The sequence below is a fragment of the Podarcis liolepis genome, assembly GCF_965112155.1.
Source record: "Podarcis liolepis genome assembly, chromosome: 7".
In the NCBI taxonomy this organism is placed as follows: Eukaryota; Metazoa; Chordata; class Lepidosauria; order Squamata; family Lacertidae; genus Podarcis; species Podarcis liolepis.
In genome coordinates this window covers 10,061,857-10,083,461 of record NC_139561.1, presented here as the reverse complement: position 1 = coordinate 10,083,461, position 21,605 = coordinate 10,061,857, and the positions used below count along the sequence as shown (strand labels likewise).

Here is a 21,605-nt window from a genome sequence, read left to right as displayed (position 1 = left end):
ATTGTTACAGTTACGTGGTACTGGAGCTCTATATAAGCAGGCTGACTGAGCCCTTCAGTTCAGTTCTGTTCTGGCCTCTGAATAAACAAGAGCTGTTTGAAGAATCGCTGTGTCGTCTGATATGTTCACCCACAACTTAACAATCATCATCATCATCTCCTGCCAGAAACACGATACACATTTTCTGTGCTATCTGTAAAGTAGCCTAAAGTGAAAAGGCAGGACCAGGGTGGAAACTGGTGGGTTTCAAGTCTCCTATCGAGACAACCAGGCAGAAGTCAGCTTTGCCACTTGAGTCAGCATGATCCTGACTGGTTGGCAGAGAAGACAGCCTGCCTCCCCTTCCTGGGGGTGGCTCAGTCTATAGTCCAGCGCAGTTGGTGGCAATGAGGAGGCTTGCAGCTATGGCTGGAATTTCTTGTCCCTGAAACAGCAGCTCAAGCGAAGCTTCATTTTCCCATCTTCAGTTCCTCCAACCCTCCCAACCACCCCCTTGGATGCAATAAAGAATGCAGCGGGGGCCTGTTGGGCAGAAACTTTGGCAGTGCACATCGCTCAGGCTGTTTGTTCAGCGAAGCGTAGCTACTGCCATTTCTTACGCCTATTAAGGGGGGGGGGGTAAAGGAGGGGAGGACATTCCTCTCCAAGTGCCAGGTGGGCAGTCAGCTGTTCTGTAATCTGTTAAAGCCATGCCTATTAATATGGCCTGACAAGGAACCTGAAGTCTTACTGATTAGGACAGAAATTGCCAGAGGCAGGAAGCTGTGAAAATATCACCTGCTGAGCCAGCCTCGGAATCACAGAAATATAGAACTGGAAGGGACCCGCAAAGCAGAGGCGGGTTTAGGGGAGCGTTGTCGGTTTGCCCGCACCGGGCGCCAAGCCGAGAGGGCACTGCAACAATGACTTAGAACAGGCTGCCCCAAACTCGGCCCTCCAGATGTTTTGAGACTACAGTTCCCATCATCCCTGACCACTGGTCCTGCTAGCTAGGGATCATGGGAGTTGTAGGCCAAAACATCTGGAGGGCTATGTTCTCCGGCTCTGTTCACACAGCAGTTTATTCCATTTTCATGACTTTTCTCTGACTGTCAAGCTCTGCTTTATATTTGAGCTTTCACACGATGTGAAAGCCACTTGTGGAATATAGCGCAAAGTGTCATGCTCATTTCTGTGTCATTTCCTTCTGGGGGGTGGGGTGGGGAATTTGTTTGCAAATAATATGGAAACGAGTGCTAAACTTGTGCTATATTCAAGAAGAAGCATTTACGTTGTGCGAAAGCTCAGATATAATGTGGGAAATTAACACATTGTGTAAATGGAATTCACTGCCATGTAAATGTAATCCTGATTTCCTCATTAAGCAACTACTCTATTCCGAACTTAAAAATGGAAAGCGTAATGCTGGTGGTCAACAAAAGAGTTTTAAAGACTGTCTCAAGGCAAATCTAAAAAAAAATGTAGTATAAATACAGACAACTGGGAAACACTGGCCTGCGAGCACTCCAGTTGGAGAACAGCCTTTACCAATGGTGCCTTTACCAATGGAGCTTTGAAGACACTTGAACTCAGGACGCAAGGGAGAAATGTGCTAAGAGGAAGGCATGCTTGGCAAACCCTCATCGTGATCAACTCCCACCCGGAAACCTATGTCCCCACTGTGGAAGGATGTGTGGATCCAAAATTGGCCTCTACAATCATTTACAGACTCACTGTTAAAACCGTGTTTATGGAAGACAATCTTACTCCGCTACGAGGGATCGCGAAAGAAGAAGAAGAAAGAAGAAGATGTCCATTCACATGAAACGAAATTCACTTCAGGAAAACTAATGGAATACAATTAGTGCTTAGTGTCCATTTCCATGTTATTGGGATCCAGGAAAGGAAACTATGTTTGCAGCCCCCTTAGCCTGGAAAGCCACGGGAATAAAGCGGTGGCTCCATGATCACTGCAGATGGTGACAGCAGTCACGAAATTAAAAGACACCTGCTTCTTGGGAGAAAAGCAATGACAAACCTAGACAGCATCCTAAAAAGCAGAGATAACCTTGCCAACAAAGGTCCATTTGGTTAAAGCTATGGTTTTCCGAGTAGTGATGTATGGAAGTGAGAGCTGGACCATAAAGAAGGCTGATCGCCGAAGAATTGATGCTTTTGAATTATGGTGCTGGAGGAGACTCTTGAGAGTCCCATGGACTGCAAGAAGCTCAAACCTATCCATTCTGAAGGAAATCAGCCCTGAGTGCTCACTGGAAGGACAGATCGTGAAGCTGAAGCTCCAATACTTTGGCCACCTCATGAGAAGAGAAGCCTCCCTGGAAAAGACCCTGATGCTGGGAAAGATGGAGGGCACAAGGAGAAGGGGACGACAGAGGACGAGATGGTTGGACAGTGTTCTCGAAGCTACCAGCATGAGTTTGACCAAACTACGGGAGGCAGTGGAAGACAGGAGTGCCTGGCGTGCTCTGGTCCAGGGGGTCATGAAGAGTCGGACACGACTAAACGACTAAACAACAACAAACAGCACAGGGTCCTTTCCTGCTGTTTTCATGGGCGAAATCACAGGAAGGGCAGAAGCAGGCATGTGTGGAAAGCGCAGTCAAGTAGCAGCAAAGCCCAGTGACATTTGTTGTTGTGCCTACTGGGAGTGAATGACAATTCACGCAACATGCCAGTAGACAGATCAACAAGCCACAGTTCCACAACACAGCAGGTCCTGCAGTGTGAAAGAAATGTTAGAAAACCAGGACAGAAATTCAAGCAGCGTGAACTCCATATATGCCCACTCGACTGTGTCGATTGGCAGAACTGGCATAGTTCCAGGTGCCATACAATGCCTGTTCTGCAGCTGAAAGAAATCAATATTTCAGTGTGGCAGCATTTGTACACTGTGGAACTCCCTGTCTTTGGACATCAGAGAGGTGCCTTCACCCTTTTTGACGCCTGCTAAAAACACTTTTGTTTGGACAAGTCCACCCATATGTCCAGCTTTATTTATCCTACCATTATTTTAACTTTTCAAAAGTTTCAAATCATTGTTGTTCGTTTTTATTAGCAATAATTTTATTGCCCCCTTTCTCTTAAACCCCTTTGAGATTTTTTAAAACAACCGAGCAGCATATAAATAAATACTGTGCTAAATACATAACAATGAGGAAAGCTAGCACAATATTCCCCACGCCCCCTTCTGCCTCCCATCTCTTTGCTGGACTCCAGTCATGTCACACCAGCACACAGCAAGGGACCCAAATTGAGCGTGGCTCTCAGAAGACCCTGCCCAGGAAACTGTCCAGGATGAGGCCCCTTATCTGGACCTCCAAGAGGAGGAGGAGGAAGCAGCAATGATGGGCAGCGTATGGCAGAAGACAGGGACAGGTTTGAACTTTGAGGGCTGTGGCTTTTAAAGGAGAAGTGAATTTTTCGCTTTGCGTATCTTTTCAGCAAGAGCAAATCAGGTTAGCTCACATTATTGAAATGTACACAGCTGAATCCCCACCCCACCACTAGTGGAGCACCCCATATCTCCAGCCATCTCTTCCTGTGTTCGAGGCTCCTTTCAAGTGATATCAAAGGCCAGCTGATCTTGGTCCCTGTCTCCTAGGAAGAAGCAGCAAAGCTCTGGAGCAGGCCAATATATTTTGCCAGTGGTGGCGGCGGTGGAGGAGCAGCTAGGGCCTGCATACCCCACCACCTCTGCCCCTATTGCCTTAGGTGGACGTGGGTGGCGCTGTGGGTTAAACCACAGAGCCTAGGACTTGCTGATCAGAAGGTCGCCGGTTCGAATCCCCGCGATGGGGTGAGCTCCCGTTGCTCGGTCCCTGCTCCTGCCAATCAGGCAGTTCAAAAGCACAAAGTGCAAGTAGATAAATAGGTACCACTCTGGCGGGAAGGTAAACGGCGTTTCCGTGCACTGCTCTGGTTCGCCAGAAGCGGCTTAGTCATGCTGGCCACATGACCCGGAAGCTGTACGCCGGCTCCCTAGGCCAGTAAAGCGAGATGAGCGCCGCAACCCCAGAGTCGGTCACGACTGGACCTAATGGTCAGGGGTCCCTTTACCTTTACCTTAAGGCCAGTGGCGGCGGCGGAGGAGGAGGAGGAGGAGCTAGGGCCTCCACCACCTCTGCCCCTGTTGCCTGAGGTGGCATGAGAAAGGGGGAGAAAGGGGAGGCTGGAGAGAAGCAGGCACTGGAAGAGGAACATTCAGGGCCGTCTGAAGCATATCCGGCGCCGTGGTGCAAAGCTCCCTCTGGCGCCTGCCCCCCTGTTTCTCAGAGTTTTTTTAGGGAGGACGGCGCTGCTGGCAGGGCTGGAAGAGGCAGGCAGCGGCTGGAGGGCGGCTCCTCCGGCAGGGAAGAGACGGAGGCTGGACGTAGCACCTCCCGGCTCAGCTGGCTGCTTCATGCCACAGTGGCCATGGCAGACGGAGGCTCAGGGCGTGGCGCTGCTTCGGCGCAGCATGGCAGAAGAGGGCGAGGGTGGTGAGCTGATACCAGGAGGCGCCGTAGCCATCCTCCACCTCTTCCCTCGTGCCCTCCAGAACGTGGCGCCCTGGCGCCCTGCGCTACTATACTCCACTAGGGCCAGGGCCTTTTCAGTGATGGCTCCGACCTGGTGGAATGCTCTGTCCCATGAGACTAGGGCCCCTCAGGATTTAACCTCCCTCTGTCAGGCCTATAAGACACAGCTATTCCACCTGGCCTTTAATTTGAATCCAGCCTGATCTTTTAGTTCCTTTCTCTTCCCTCCCCCTCCCCTTTTTATGAAGATTACCTGCTCTGGGATCCCACAGCTAATTCTCCCCTGGTCTCCTCGCTGGCCCAAGTAGGACCAATTCAGCCAGCTAGCCCTGGGGATTATATAATTGATTTTTGAATTTTATTGTTATTCACATTTTTATATTGTATTTTTTGCTTTTTTAATAATTAAATGTTTTAAAGTGTTTCAAATTTGTTGTTTGCCGCTCTGAGCCCGGTTTATGAACCGGGAAGGGCGGGGTATAAATAAACATTTTTTAATTTATTTTTCTTATTATTACTAGCCTCTCTGGGTAAGACACCCCTGGGAACATTCATCTCCTATCCACAGCCGAAAGAGGAGCAGCAATGGTGTGTGATATCTCCTTTCTGGATCTCCCCCCCCCCCCGCAAAAAAACACTGTCCCCAGCTTGTTGGCTGGGTGGTCCTGCCCTGCCCTGGCTGCTCAGTGTTATTCCAGTGTCAACCAGCTCATTCCCCCACCACACCAGCTTCATCAGTAATGTTCCTAAATGAGAGGAGAAGAGGAAACACCCAAATCAGCCACGATCCAGGACTGAGCATGAGGGAGCAAGGGATTTTCCTCCCCTACGATGATGCCCAAGGATGCAAGGATCTGGGCCCACCTTCCATTGCCCCAATGATGGGGCGTTGCTATCCAGCACAGCCCCTTCGGACTCCATCTCTCCATCGCCACGGAGTGTCACATAAACAATGGCCATCGCAAAGTGGCGTGCGAGCTCTCAGTCTCTCCCACTCTCCCAGCCTCTTTCTCCCCGAAAACCTCCACTCCCTGTCTGGGGAATCATCAATCATGGTGACAGCCCTGTTAAGCCACAGGCTAGGCATGGCTGCTGAGAGTGCTCTCCGGCATACTGACGATGCTTTGATTTACAAGCCATCAGGCTCTGTGAGGAAAACATGCTGGGTGTTCATTCTGCATCCGTGCTCCCGAAAGGAAAAAGAAAGAAATCTCTAGCCATTCCGTTTTTTAATAAAAACGGGCAAGTCCCTTCTGCAAAAATCTCTCCTTAAAAGACACCTCACCCGGGAAGGCTTTGGCCTAGCCTCTGAGCTGAACCAGAGCCCTAGGATGCACAAAATGGCTACAAGGGGGAGATTCCATCCCCTTCCATTCCTTCCGCCTTTCTCTTATTCTCTCCTCCTCTCGAATTTTGACCTAAAGCAGGAGAGCTTCTGAAATTAATGCTGGAATGGGAGCATTCACAGTTTGCTCCCACTTTCAGTTCAATTCCCTCGTCGCTCTGTGTTACTGACACACATATGTCCATGAAGAAAAACACCGAGGTGATAATATGGAAGTACAGAGAGCCAAAATGCTACTAGCCGCAACGGCTGTGCTCTGCCTCTAAAGTCAGAGGCTGTAATGCTTCTGAACACCAGCATTCCCGCCAACATTTCTGCATTAAACATAGGGGTGTCCTAAATAATAATGGGACGCGGGTGGCGCTGTGGTCTAAATCACAGAGCCTAGGGCTTGCCGATCAGAAGGTCGGCGGTTCGAATCCCCGTGATGGGGTGAGCTCCCATTGCTCAGTCTCTGCTTCTGCCAACCTAGCAGTTCGAAAGCACATCAAAGTGCAAGTAGATAAATAGGTACCGCCAGGGACGCGGACTTATAAAAAATATTGGGGGGGCCCGGGAAAGCTCATGAATAATAAATAAGCTCATGAATATGCAAATAAAGTGGCTCCGGCCCTAAATAGGGCAAGCCACGCCCCCCAGCCAGCCGATTGGCTGGCTGGGAGGTGTGGCCAGTCGGGATTCCCCTGTTCTCGCGGGGGCTGAAACCGCCAGGAGGAAGGAAATTCCCCCCGGCAGTGCCTTGGCAGTGGCGGTGGTGCTGCGAAGCAGCGAGGCAGGAGCCCCCGCCCCCGGGGATTCCCTAATCTCGCGGGGGACGGCCGGGGCTCTCCGACTAGGGCGCGCGGCTGGCTGGCTGGCTGGCGAGGGAGCAGGTGGGGAGGAGGCGGGGGACGGCGGCGGCGCTCTGCTGGAAGGGCGCCCGAGATTATTTTTTTGAGGGGGCTCGAGCCCCCTCAGGCCCCATGGAGTCGGCGCCTATGGGTACCGCTCTGGCGGGAAGATTAACGGCATTTCTGTGTGCTGCTCTGGTTCGCCAGAAGCAGCTTTGTCATGCTGGGCACATGACCCGGAAGCTGTCTGCGAACAAACGCCGGCTCCCTCGGCCAGTAAAGCGAGATGAGTGCTGCAACCCCAGAGTCGTCCACGACTGGACTTAATGGTCAGGGGTCTCTTTACCTTTACCTTTAAATAATAATAATTGTACTGAACCCATCTGATGGGGTTGCCCCAGTCACTCTGGGAAGCTTCCAACATATATAAAAACATAATACAACATTAAACATTTTTTTAAAACTTCCCTATACAGAGCTGCTTTCAGATGTCTTCTAAAGGTTGCATAGTTACTTATCTACTTGGCTCGGGTGTCGCATAACTCCATACCCTCCAACATTTCTCCGATGGAAATAGGGATATCCTAAGGAAAAGTGGGAGATTTGGGGATCAAATCAGAAACCGGGACGGGTTCTGTAAATCTGGGACTGTCCCTTGAAAATAGGGACACTTGGAGGGACTGTACCAGTTGTGGGAAACCATCAGTGGCATAGCATGTGGGGCAGGGGGCCCGTGGCCCTGACCACAGATTTCTGAGGGGGTACAACAAGGCGCCCCCATGACAGGCTTCCTCATTGAGGCTGGAGCCGCATGGAGCCAATCCATGCCCAAGGCTGGGCCTTTGTTGCTGCAGTGACTCCTTTTCCTCATGGCTGGCAAAGGGTCGCCTCTGCAAGCCCCACACCTAGGTTACCCAAAAGGGGGGAGGAGGCCGCCATCGGCACCCACTGAGGAGGGAGGGAGGGAGAGGAAGGTGGGAAAGCGTTGGGTTATCTCCCTCTTGGACTACTGCAATGCACTCTACGTGGGGCTACCTTTGAAGGTGACCCGGAAACTACAACTAATCCAGAACGCGGCAGCTAGACTGGTGACTGGGAGCGGCTGCCGGGACCACATAACACCAGTCCTGAGAGATCTGCATTGGCTCCCAGTACGTTTCCGAGCACGATTCAAAGTGTTGGTGCTGACCTTTAAAGCCCTAAACCCCCTCAGTCCTGTATACCTGAAGGAACGTCTCCATCCCCATCATTCTGAGGTCCAGCGCTGAGGGCCTTCTGGCAGTTCCCTCATTGTGAGAACTGAGGTTACAAGGAAGCAGACAGAGGGCCTTCTCGGTAGTGGCGCCCGCCCTGTGGAACACCCTCCCTTCAGATGTCAAAGAGAACAACAACTACCAGACTTTTAGAAGACATCTGAAGGCAGCCCTGTTTAGGGATGCTTTTAATGTTTGATGTATCACAGTATTTTAATATTCTTTTGGAAGCCGCCCATCTGGCTGGGAAAGCCCAGCCAGATGGGCAGGGTAAATTATTATTATTATTATTATTATTATTATTATTATTATTATTATTATTGCCGCATGCATTGTCCAGAGCGCCTAGCTGCAAAGACAGGAGGGTGAGGTAACACACTGGCGCCCCTGGTTTCATGTTTCTCTGCTCCCAGGTTGGGGCTAGTTTGCAAGCAGAGACTCTGCTGGCCAGTCTACCGGAGGTTGCAACACTTGTCCTGCCCCGGGTGCCTGCAACCCACGCTACGCCCCTGGAAACCAGGGAGAGTTGCTCTTGTGCTCAGGTCCTGCTCGCTGGTGTCCTTTTGGAGCATCTTCTTGGCCACTGGGAGAAGAGGATGGTGGCCAGAGAGGCACCCATTGGCAGGCTCTTTGGAGACTCTTGCAGAGGAACACGGCTGGAGCCGGCTTTCGACACAGCCCTACTCCAAACAAACACAGTTGTCTAGAAAGGGGAAGCTGATGCGTTGAATGGGGGAACGATTTGCATCTCCTCGCCCACCTTTTTACGGAGGGTCGTGTGTCAGCGACAGACATTGCTCACCCACGTCGAGTGATGCCGTTATTTCCCAAGGCCAATCGCTGTCACCCTCATTAGGAATTAGGAGCCGTCCTAGCGGAGGTTAATTGTTGCAGACACCTTGCATATGGCTGGGAACGCGATGGCCGACTGTGCCGCCACTGACAGTTGAGTCTTCACTCACCATCTGGTAGAGATTCTCTGATTGTCATTTCAAATTAAAGTAATGAGCCCGGCCAAATATGTTCCCCCAAACGGGTCCAGCCCCCTCTCCTTTGTTCACAGAGCGTGGCAACCGAGCCAAAAGCTCGCGAGGAGGGGGAGGGAAATGGCGCCACTATTTTGGTTCGGAGGGGAGCTGGCATTGGAAAGGGGTGCCCTGGCGACTTCGGATGAGGGAAGCAAATCTAGAGGCAACTGGAGAATTCCTGAAAAGATGACATCAGGGTGTAACAAGCTTTTTTGCAAGAGGGTGGACTCTTTGATGGCTGTGGCAAATCAGAACTGCAACAAAATGCTGCAGCGTAAGCTCCCAGCAGCCACCCATGCCTTCTTCCAGGATGGGATGGGCAAGGGTGGGATGTTTCATATCCCCACCCACCCCTGCTATGCCCCACCATCACCCTTGGGAGTGTGCCACCTTTAGGCAACCGCCTCACTGTGCCTCACAGGTGGGCCAGCTCTGAGACTCCATTCCACACCATTTCCCAGATTGACAGCATTCTGTGCCCACTGAGCCTGCTAACCTTTCAGCGGGCTGTTCTGGATAAACCCAACCCACCAACCAACCACCCATCCCGCCGCCACTGCCGATTCTTTCCGAAAGAATGTTTGACCTTCTGCAAACCTTGCCCTTCTCCTGAGTGTGCCAACCCCACAAACATATACATACACTTATAGTTCAGTCAGTAGAGCATGGGACTCTTAATCTCAGGGCTGTGGGTTCAAGCAGGGTGTGCCAATCTGAACAAAATATTGCGGGGGCTCAGATAAAACCCGCCCCACACGATCCATCACATGACACAGTGCGCGCACACACCATTTGAATATTTTACTATGGGGGCCAAAGCCCCCACAGCTCCTAAGAGTTGGCTCTTACGGATTCAAGTCTCACACATTGCAGGGGGTCGGACTAGATGACCGCTGTGGTCCCTTCCAACTCTATTACTCTGTGGTCTTGTTCACAGGTGGTGCTGTTTTTGTGATGGGCGTATGGCGAAAGCCTTCAGTGCTGGTACCTAAAGATGGCCAAGTGAAGCTTTGATGCTCGTCTAAACTGGGCGGAATGGGTCTGTCTGTCTCTCTGACTGACCCTCTGAACTTTCCATAGGACACGGCCCTCGCTGGCCTTCCCCCAGGGCCTCCTTGAGTCGCTTTATCCCTGAGCTGTGAGGATGCCTCATGCCTGGCAAGTTTCGCATTCTGTGCTCCATCAACTATTGCCTCTGGCCACATGAAGAACTGTTCCCTCAGGCTGAAAAGGCTTCCCTGCCCTGGATCTCAGCTTTGCACTAATCCAGATATCTGGCATAATATTCAGAAACGCATGATATGAACATAAGAATATCAGGATATAAGGCGAGCCGGCTGAATAATAATATACAGTCATACTTCGGGTTGAAGTCGCTTCAGGTTGAGCATTTTCAGGTTATGTTCCATGGCGACCCGGAAGTAACAGAACGCATTACTTCCGGGTTTCATCACTCGCACATGTGCAGAAGCAGCAAATCGCAACCCGCGCATGCGCAGACGCGGGTTGCGTTCTGCTCTGGATGTAAACGGGGCTCCAGAATGGATCCTGTTCGCATCCAGAGGTACCACTGTATAATAATAATAATTTATTATTTATACCCCACCCATCTGGCTGAGTTTCCCCAGGCACTCTGGGCGGCTCCCAATCAAGTGTTAAAACAATACAGCATTATATATTAAAAACATCCCTAAACAGGGCTGCCTTCAGATGTCTTTTAAATATAAGGTAGCTGCTTATTTTCTTGACATCTGGTGGGAGGGCGTTCCACAGGGCGGGCGCCACTACCAAGAAGGCCCTCTGCCTGGTTCCCTGTAGCCTCACTTCTCAGAATGAGGGAACCGCCAGAAGGCCCTCGGCGCTGGATCTCAGTGTCCAGGCTGAACGATGGAGGTGGAGACACTCCTTCAGGTATACAGGACTGAGGCCGTTTAGGGCTTTAAAGTCAGTACCAACACTTTGAATTGTGCTTGGAAACGTACTGGGAGCCAATGCATAATCAGGCAAGTGGCCCATCTAGTCCAACAACCAGTTCTCGCAGTGGGCAACAAGATGCCCTGTGGCAAGCAGGATCTGAGCAGAAAAGTGGCGCTCTCCCCTCCTGTGGTTTCTAGCAAAGCCACTTCCGCCCTGCAGAGGAGGTGGAGTTGAGGGCTTCACAGCCCTACCATGCGCATGGCGGCTGGAATCAAGCCCCTGTGCGATTGGGGGAATCCCCGGCCGTGTCACCCCCTGGTCAGCCAACCGGCTGGCTCCGGGGACGTGGCCTGTCCTATTTAAGGCAGGCGTAGCTGGGGATCTCCCTCTTTTGTTGCCTACCAACTGTTCCTGTTTCCCGCCCGCCCGCCCGCCCGCCCTATAAGGTTTTCACTCCTGGACCTTGCTATGGACCTTGGTTGGTCACCATCGAGGGGCCTGATAAGAAATTTTCCACTTGGCAAATTGGCACTAGCCACTTGGTTTTTCGCCTAACTCATAGCAAATCATCACAACTTTCTTGGTACTGGCGTTGAGGCATTGGTATAGTTCTGTAGATGGAAGAGGGGAGGAAGCGCCATCACCTGCCCCGCATATTGAAGGGTAGTCCGATAAAGGATTCTGGGGGGCATGACCCTGTCTGAAGCCTGGGGAGGTGAGGGCCTAAGGCAGGGGTCTGCAACCTTTAAGACAAAAAGAGCCACTTGGACCCGTTTTCGAAGAAAAAAAAACCTGGGAGCCGCAAAACCATTGCGACATTTAAAACAAATATATCTCCGGAGCCGCGATCTGACAGCGGGCGGGAAGGTGACATCGGGACGGTGCATGACTAACGCACGCACCGCCCCATGCGACATCACAGCCAGTACAGCGCCCGCCACAGTGGGGAGTGTCGGGGCGCACAATGCGCCTCCTCCCCTCGCTAGTATCCGCCCCGGAGCTGCGGCAAAGGTGTAAAAGAGCCACATGCGGCTCCGGAGCCGCGGGTTGCAGACCCCTGGCCTAAGGCATGCCCCCGAACGGTGACCCTGGGGGAGTTCCTAGTTGATGTGCATCAGCAGGACTCCCCCTACTGGTGGTTAACCCTTCCTGGACTTCTAGCGGATGGGCTGAAGCCAGATATAGTTGGTTAGGACCAATGCCTAAGCCAATATGCTCATCACCTGTAGCCAATAAAGTTGTGGCCTTATTTAGCCCATTAACCTTACCATTAACCACACAACTAGCATTCAGAAGCATCACTCACTGTGGAAGCAGAGCATAGTCACCATTGCCTGGTGTCCATCGATAGCCCTCTCCTTTGCAAATTATAAGAACCTAAGACCCACCAGTTAGGATTCCTGGTTTTCACCCAGGTGGTCTGGGTTCAAGACCCGGTATGGGAACCGTGCAAATTTTTTACATTTGGGATAGCTCAGTTTGGTAGAACATGAGACGCTTGATCTCAGGGTTGTGGGTCCAAGCCCCACTTTGGGCAAAATCTTCCCGCGTTGCAGGGGGTTGGACTGGATGACCCTCGTGGTCCCTTCCAACTCTATAATTCTACGATTTGAGAAGGAGAGCCTGCTGGAACAGGCCAGTCCAGCATCCTGCCCCAAATGGAAACCCACAAGCGTGACCCAAGCAGAAGAACACTTTCTGCTCCTGGTTGGGGAGGCAGAACATAGTCATCCTGGCTAGTGGTCCTCGGTAGCCTTCACCTCCTTCATGAATTTGTCCAATCCTCTTTGAAAGCCATCTAGGTTGGTGGTCATCCCTGCCTCCTGTGGCAGGGAGTTCCAGGGTTTAACCCTGAGCTGCATGCAGAAGTCCTTATACGGCCTAGGACCCACGTACCTACTGGACCGCCTCTCCTGGTATGTCCCACGGAGGACCTTACGGTCTTCAAACAAAAACATCTTGGAGATCCTGGGCCACAGGGAGGTTAGGCTGGCCTCAACCAGAGCCAGGGCTTTTTCGGCCGTGGCCCCGATCTGGTGGAATGCTCTGTCACAAGAGACTAGGGCCCTGGGGGACTTGACATCTTTCCGCAGAGCCTGCAAGACAGAGCTGTTCCACCAGGCCTTTGGCCAAGGCACAGTCTGCCCCCCTCCTTTGGTAATCCTCACAGAACTCTAGCCCAATGGTTGCCATTAATTTGATTCTGAATTGATTTTAGAATGAGTTGATTTTAGAATGCTGTGTTACTTTTATTGTTGTTAGCCGTTCTGTGCCCGGCTTCGGCTGGGAGGGCAGGATATAAATTATTATTATTAATAATAAGAATAATAAAGTCCTGGATCTTCCAATATTCAGGTTCCTCGGATGTTCTGGGATTGTGAGATGGGGAGAAAAAACTTCCCTCTGTCTCCACATTTTGCTTACGACATGTTAACAGGGGTTCTGGGGACTATGGCATCGGAATGACAGAGGAGCCTCTGAGCTGCCCTTCTACTTTGTAATGAATGAAGCAGCGGCACGGCGGCATCCTCTCCTCTCCAAAAATATAAGCAACCTGTCAGGTAGAGTAAATGAGGCCTTCAAGGCACTAAGTGCTCTCCAGACAGTCCCCATAAGTCACCAGTCAAAAGACACCATCAGCGGAGCAAAATGAAAGGGATGTGATGAAGCCTGGGCTTTTGGCTTTGAAGAACACCCGACCTGAGCCAAATCAGCCGCACATCTGACTCTTGGAATAGTAAAAACAAGGCGCTCCAGCCACCCCCAACACTTGGGTCCGGCCCTACCCTTAGGCAGAGTGAGGTGATTGCCTCGGGTGGCAAATTCTGGGGGAGCAAGGACCAAAGGTTTTGGTGGGCAGAGCTGTAAGTGTTTTTCAGTCTTAAGTTTGGTTCTCTTAATGTCCACATTCATTTGCAATTGATTTGGTTTTTTAAAGAATTCATCGGCACATTTTAATGGATGCTTTTGGAGAACAAATATTGTTGTTTCTATTTTCCTATGAAATTGTTTCTAGGCCACCTTTCGGGGCACTAGCCCACCCAAGGTGGTTCCCAACATTATTATAAATAAAAATAATCAAAGCTGATGAGGGCTGCCACATTTAACAGTGATTAAAAAAACAACAGATGGGGGGAGGGGCAGTCTTATTGAAGAAGATGCAATTTGAAAAAATCGTATCTGAAGAAGATACGAAAAAAATGCAATTTGAAAAGGTATCTGAAGAAGTGTGCATGCACACGAAAGCTCATACCAAGAACTAACTTAGTTGGTCTTTAAGGTGCTACTGGAAGGAATTTTTTTATTTCAATTTGAAAAAGTGTGGCTTACTGTACCCTGCTTGAAAATCCACACCAAGGGGAGAGAATTCCATCACTGAGCAGACCGTTCTGGGCTACAAAGACCAATGTCCTGACTTTGTAGAGGGGAGCTGACTATGATTTCTTTTCATAGTATCAGAAAATCATCCAATTCACTAAGGCTGCATTCGCATGACTGCTGATTCCATTTTCACGACATTTCCATAACTGTTGATTTCAGCGTTATATCTGAGCTTTCATACGATGGAAAAGCCACTTCCAGAAATACAGGAAAGTCCAGCACTCATTTCCATATTGCTTATAATATCTGGAAGCAAATTATATGGAAATAAGCATTAAACGTGCCCCATATTCTGCTATATTTCTGGAAGAGGTTTCTATGTCCCGTGAAAGCTCAAATGAAATGGAGAAACTCAGTTAGCGAAATGCCATGAAAGCAGAATAAACTGCCTTGTGACTGAGGCACTAATTCAGTTTTGTAAACAGCCACTCCCCCAGTCAACTACAACAAGCAGAAATCATAACCAGGTTACTGCTTGCTTCTTCTTTTCAAATTTTTATTCTAATTCTTTTTCTTCTTATTTTATTATCCACACTTCCCCCTATTTTTTGACCAGAAAGGACCGACATGGGTCATTTATAAACATATTGAAATAAAATAGGAAAGTAAATTAAAGAAAGAAACATCTTACTTATGAAAGTAAAATAAAGAAAGAAACAACAAAACATTGATATATTTATTTGCTGGGCTCCCTGATTGGCTGGAACTGGCTGCACTGTGATCCCTGATTGGTCGGGATCACCCAACCAGGGAGAAGGAGGAAGCAGCAGCAAAAGTTCAGAATGGAACAAAAGCAAAAGCAAGAGACAGAATTGAATTTCAGATTCTGAATGTTTGGCAATCATTATTTTTGAGCCCAAATCCAAACCAGGGGAATATTTGACGTAGTCCTCATAAGGATGTGAGCTGTAGAGAGAAGACGTTTGCAAACCAACCAAACAAACAAACAAACAAACAAACAAACAGGGAAGGAAAAGAGGCTGGATTTCAGAATACCCGGCAAAACTTTTACGATCCATTCCAAACCAAAAGCTTTCATTTGCCTCCCATATGCCATATTTTTCACTCTATAGGACGCACCCGACCATAGGACGCACCTTGTTTTAGAGGGGGAGAACAAGGGGGGGGGGAATTTTCCCCTCTCTGCTCAGCGCCCCTTCAGCGAAGCGACAGGAGAAACAGAGCCCCTTCCCAGCTTCAGCTAAAGGAACCCGAAGACTTCGGAGCGCAGTGCGAGGTCCCGCTGCGCTCCAAAGGCTTCAGGCGGCTATCCCTGAAGCCTGGAGAGCAAGAGGGGTCGGTGTGCCCTCTGTGCTTCGGAGGCTTCGGAGGCTTCGCGTTGCTATCGCTGAAGCCAAGGAGCCTGCATTCGCTCCACAGGATGCACACACATTTCCCCTTAATTTTTGGAGGGGGCCTTTAGAGCGAAAAATATGGTAACCGCTCAAAGGAGATGTTACCTCTATCTTCTTCCTTCTCTCGTACGTTCCTGCCCTTGAGAGCTCTACTCCAAGTCCCGCCGTAGTCCCCTATCTTGCTCCTCGCCGCTGTATCCTTGGAAGGGCTCTTAAACCAAGAGCCATACCTCCGGGCCACTGTCAACGATTCCGGTGTCTCTTTAATCTCCCGGCCAAGTTGTAGCGTCACCAAAGACTGGGCTTCCATCCCATTCCCGGGCCCGTCATTGGCCCTGGGTACATTCTCCGTGACTCTCACCTCTCCGGTGAAGCTAGCATGGAGGAACACCAAACTCCCAGCCGTCAGGTAGAGGGCAATCAACGTGAAGAAGCGGATGGGTTTCCGCCGAAAATACCGCTGGAACTTTAGCAGGAGCTTGGCCATACCGGTTTCATTACGTTCCTTGACTGGGCACAAATCTGCAACGGGCAGAAAGGCTCCAGCTCTGAGCTTGCCCAGGAATTCCCAAGCAGGCAGAATAAATTGTGGTGGATGTCAAAGGCCAAAACAGAAGGGAGATGGTGTGCTAGTGTTGATGGATCAAATGCGGCATTTTGACATATTGGGTGCCCCAAACACCCCACGATTCTAATGGTCGCCCAGGCCTAGACTTGGAAAGGTGTATTGTCTTATTATAGAGATCAGTCTTGCTCTGAGATAAGGTGGTGCTTTCTCAAAGCATCGTTTTCTGTTGGCGCCTTTGCCTCCCCTTCACATCCCCTCAGAATCTGGCCCACAGATTCCATCGACGGAGGGATCATGTTTGGGAGAGTGATGTGTTCCGAAAGCCGTTTGAAATCTACTGGATCCCCTTTGCTGATGGGATGGGTTGTTTTGACGTCACACCTCAAACAGAAGTGGCAGGAGGGACTCCCCTTTCAGGCGAAGAATGGCGACATATCCAAGGACTTCCTAGGAATAAAGGAACCGCTGGGAACTTTGAGAAACAAACCTCCGCTCACTGCGGCAGCATCCAAACGAGAACGCTCTACCTGGAAATCAAAGAGGAGAAAACGTGTCAGGAAGAGAGAGCAGGAGGATGAATTATACGCTGGAGGCTGGAAACCAGCGAGTGGCTGCTTATTATATGAAGCAGGGAACTTCAACCAAATTCATCTCTGGAGCTCCTGGTTCTGTTGCCTGTTTTTCTTCCCCTCTCAAGGCTAAGCTACACATAAAATTGGGAGTATACCTGTTGGCATCAAAAGGATTGTGCAGGTAAAGGGGAAGCTTTTGTTTCATTGCCTGAACTCTCCCCACAAGAGTTCTCATAACAGAAGTGAGTTGGGCTAGGAGAAAGAAAGGACTTCTGGGACAACATGCGATTTATGTGTTTGTTTTCTTGATTTACTATGTTTAAATGCTACCTTCTTCTCTGAGGAACTCCAGGTGGCACACATGGTCTTCCCCCTCCTCATTAAACCCCCATAATTTAATCCCCATTACTGGAGGGCATCTACCCTCCCTCCCCTCCCAGTTTACCACCCCTAGGTCTCAGGATTGGGCCCTGAACTCTCAGTCTGGGGTGCTCTTGATACCCCCATTCACTGCTCAGGTAGTCTTTTGAATGTGTAGTGGCAGGTACAGCTGTGGCAGGAAGGTAAATGGCGTTTCCTTGCGCTCTGGTTTCTGTCATGATGTTCCATTGCGCCAGAAGCAGTTTAGTCATGCTGGCCACATGACCCGGAAAGCTGTCTGTGGACGAACACCGGCTCGCTCAGCCTGAAAGCGAGATGAGCGTCGTAACCCTGTAGTCGCCTTTGACTGGACTTAACTGTCCAGGGCAGAGGCGGACTAGCCGCCCACGGTGGCACCCGCGGCGAGTGGCCCGGGGGGTGCCACCCGCCACAAGCATCCTAGGGGGGCACGGCGATGTCACCCCCCTCAGGATGACACCCGGGGTGGACCACCCCCACTGCACCCCCTTCCTCCGCCTGTGGTCCAGGGGTCCTTTACCTTTTACCTTTATATATTCTGTAATCAATGAATGAAAAGTCTGCATATGGAGTACAGGGGGTGGCAGTGAGAGGACCGTTTGGGCAGCACAGATCCTGCGTGCGCCCAAACCACCACATCACTCCCAGAAGAGACGCATGGCTCGAGTGCGCTGCAGGCCCTGTAGTGAGTAAGGTAAAGGTAAAGGGACCCCTGACTGTTAAGTCAAGTTGGAGACAACTCAAGTTGCGGCGCTCATCTCGCTTTACTGGCCGAGGGAGCAGGCGTACAGCTTCATGGGGCCAGCATGACTAAGCCGCTTCTGGCGAACTAGAGCAGCGCACAGAAACGCCATTTACCTTCCCGCCGGAGTGGTACCTATTTATCTACTTGCACTTTGACATGCTTTTGAACTGCTAGGTTGGCAGGAGCAGGGACTGAGCAACAGGAGCTCACCCCGTCCTGGGGCTTCGAACCGCCGACCTTCTGATCGGCAAGTCCTAGGCTCTGTGGTTTAACCCACAGCGCCACCCGTGTCCCATTACCACCCGGCATTTTGTCACCCCCCTCAGTGGTGACACCCGGGGCTGCCCGCACCCACCACACACCCCTTCCTCTGCCCCGTCTCCTGGGCAACCCAGAACTTCCATATACACTGCTCAGGCTTGTGCTCAAGGTGCTGCCGACAGCAGTTTGGCTTCACCCCCGGAGGTGCACGCCATTGTCTCTCGAGACAGACAGGTGCCGATCACAATAAAATGAACCTGGACTGTAGAGACCTTGGCTCAAACCCTCAAACCCGTACTCCTTGAGAGACGGGATTATCCCATTAGCCAGATTATCCATACAGTGGTACCTCAGGTTACAGACGCTTCAGGTTACAGACTCCGTTAACCCAGAAATATTACCTCGGGTTAAGAACTTTGCTTCAGGATGAGAACAGAAATCGTGCTCCGGCGGAGCCGCGGCCTCATTAGTTAAAGTGGTGCTTCAGGTTAAGAACAGTTTCAGGTTAAGTACGGACCTCCGGAATGAATTAAGTACTTAACCTGAGGTACCACTGTATTTTCAGTGCTTTTTTTCAAAAAAAAAAATGTTTAGGGGTACAGTGGTACCTCGGGTTAAGTACTTAATTCGTTCCGGAGGTCCGTACTTAATCTGAAACTGTTCTTAACCTGAAGCACCACTTTAGCTAATGGGGCCTCCTTCTGCTGCGCCGCCAGAGCACGATTTCTGTTCTCATCCTGAAGCAAAGTTCTTAACCTGAAGCACTATTTCCGTGTTAGAGAAGTCTGTAACCTGAAGTGTATGTAACCCGAGGTACCACTGTACTCTCATTTTTACTCAAGAAAATCACCATATTATAGTTCAAATCGAGGAAAATAAATACAGTAAATGTACAAAAGCACAAAGACTCACAACATGTTTAGGTGTATGTGTCTCCACAGAAAAAAAGCACTGCATATTTTCACCATTTGTTACATTTCTCCTTTCTGGATTTCTACGTAACTTTTCAAGCTGTCAGGCTAATTCTCCCATTTCTTTACTTTTTGCAAGCCCTTCCACATGTGGGAGAAGATTTCTATTTGGTCCACGCTTATTATGTGTATTTTGCTCCGCGACAAAACGAATTGCAGAGGTGGAAGTAAAGTTTACTCTGTTCTGGGCTGCTTCACCCCAGAAATGTTTATTGAGTGGAAAAAGCAACTCTTTGGTGTGTGTGTGAAAAGAAGTTTTAGTTTTAACACCTCAAAGAGCTGTTTAACTAACTGTGACTCATTTCACTCTTAAATAGAGACACACAGGATGGAGGGAGGGGGTGGGGAAGCATTTTGATACCACAAAGACTGCGAAGGGGCCCACTTGTGTTGGGCCTCCCTGTAATTTCCCTGCAAACACCCAAACTGAAAATTAAAGTTAACCACTGCCAGAATTTAAAAGGGCAATATGGATTCCGCAGCTCATCTGGGAAAGGGGGGGGGGGGAACACACCCAGACAGCTTTCTCTTTCCACATGAAACACAGCAACTGTCTCAAGGACTCAATAAATCAACAGGAGGCTCTTTTTCCACCCTTGCAATCTCCTGTTCCCTGTCCTCAAACAACTTTTCAGGCAGGAATTCCACAGATGCAGCTTTCCCCATCTCTGCATCGCCCTGCAGGGAATAGCAGCACCTGTTGAATTTATATCTTTTAAAAGACATCTGAAGGCAGCCCTGTTTAGGGAAGCTTTTAATGTTTGATGCATTACTGTATTTTAATATTTTGTTGGAAGCTGCCCAGATGAGCAGGGAATAAATTATTATTATTATTATTATTATTATTATTATTATTATTATTATTATTATTATTATTATTATATTTTCATGCAGATAGTAAAGACATTGTGCAGGAGAAGCTGTGGCTGCCCACATGTTGCTGGGCTCTGACTTTCCATCACCCTTGGCAATCTCTTAGTGTTGATTAGACAGACCTAGCTTACAGGGTTGTTGTCAACATTGTGACTGTACAACGGACACTCCCAGTGTTGTGAAAAGCCCTAAATAAATGCATAATTAGTAACATTTTTTCCCGTGTTCCATGGAAGAGACTCTGACGTTTGTAGTGGCGAACTCCAGCTCTGGGCATAGCCATTGTTTACCTTTATTCCTTTCTTTCCCACAAGAAAGAAAAGAAAAAATATGACAAATGTCCAAAAATAACCAAGAAGAAAATAAATGGAGAACATTGAATGCCATTAATTTAATAGGCCCAAATGTTCCACCATCTGTCTTGAGATGATTAAGTTTAAAATATCGCTGGTGTAGACGGCATGGAGTATAAATAAATGTTTTAATTCTGCTTCCTCGTGTAATTATTCAAACACATCTTGGTCTCTGAAGCGGGAAGTTTATTGCGACCAACTTCAGGGCCCTTTCGTTGTTCCAAGAGGGAGGGGGGATAGTTAACTGGCCTTCTAGAATCTTCCACTTCAACCTACACAAGAAAGGAGAGGAGGACTGGCAAACTCTGCCAGGGGTTTCTCTGAGTAACCAAACATTTAAGCCCCTGTGTTGCAAACAAATATCAGTAATATCCAAAGGGAACACGACGACCAAGTACAACAATGCGATGTCAATATAAACTCTTTATATAATCTATACAGAACATTCAACAAAGACATTTCCGACCTGGGAGGAGAGGGGGTTGCGGGCAGAAATCCCTCCCACATCCCACGCGGGGGCTGGCCATTGCCCCCGCGAGATTAGGGAATCCCCGGACGTGTTGGCGACCCGGCCCGCCAATCGGCGGACCAGGGAGGCGTGGCCTATTTAAGACTAGGCACGCCCGGGGACCGCCCTCTTTGCCCCTTTCCAGCTGAGCGGTTTTTGTTGTTGCTGCGCGGAGCCGTTCGAGCCCGCCTTCTGCCTCGTTCTCGGCTAACCTTCCCTGAGCTGAAATCACTGGCGAGACCACGGTCTCAGTTGAGCTGAAATCACTGGGTTTGGGAGGCCTGCCGGTGGAAAGAAGGCGGAAGGAGCGAGCGGCTGCGCTGGGATTTTCTCATTGATATTTGGTTGGGGGACATCATAGCAGGGATTAGGAATTGGATAAAGGCTTGAAGGTATTGGCTGCGAGCTTTGCTCGAGTGGCGGTTAGGCATTGGCAGGGGTCAATTGGTATGCAAATAAAGGGGGGAAGGAAACACCATCACCTTCCCCAAAAAGAAAAGGGTAGTCCGGTAGAGGACTCCAGGGGGCGTTGCCTTGTCCGAAACCTAGGGAGGTAAGGGCCTCCGGCACACCCCAGAGCGGTGACACCCGTTGGGATCCTAGTTGGCGTACTTCAACAGGACTCCCACGGCTTGTGGACAACCCTTCCCAGTCCCCATGCCGGGTAGTCGATAGGAGCCAATGCCTAAGGCCAATACCTTCCAATTCTGTAATCAATAAAGTTGTGGC

At 49.8% G+C, this 21,605-nt stretch overlaps 1 protein-coding gene across 2 annotated transcripts in view; it reads right to left on the bottom strand.

The window, feature by feature from the left end:
- The window catches only part of WSCD2 (WSC domain containing 2), an 84,434-nt gene that overhangs the window by 40,945 nt on the left and 21,884 nt on the right, over positions 1-21,605 (bottom strand). For both annotated transcript variants that reach the window (XR_014528119.1, XM_083511422.1), the window contains exon 2: positions 15,732-16,721. Coding sequence is in view for 1 of the 2 variants with exons in the window: in XM_083511422.1 (XP_083367548.1) it covers positions 15,732-16,113 (382 nt within the window). In the remaining variant the exon portion in view is untranslated. The remainder of the gene's footprint in view (positions 1-15,731; positions 16,722-21,605) is intronic.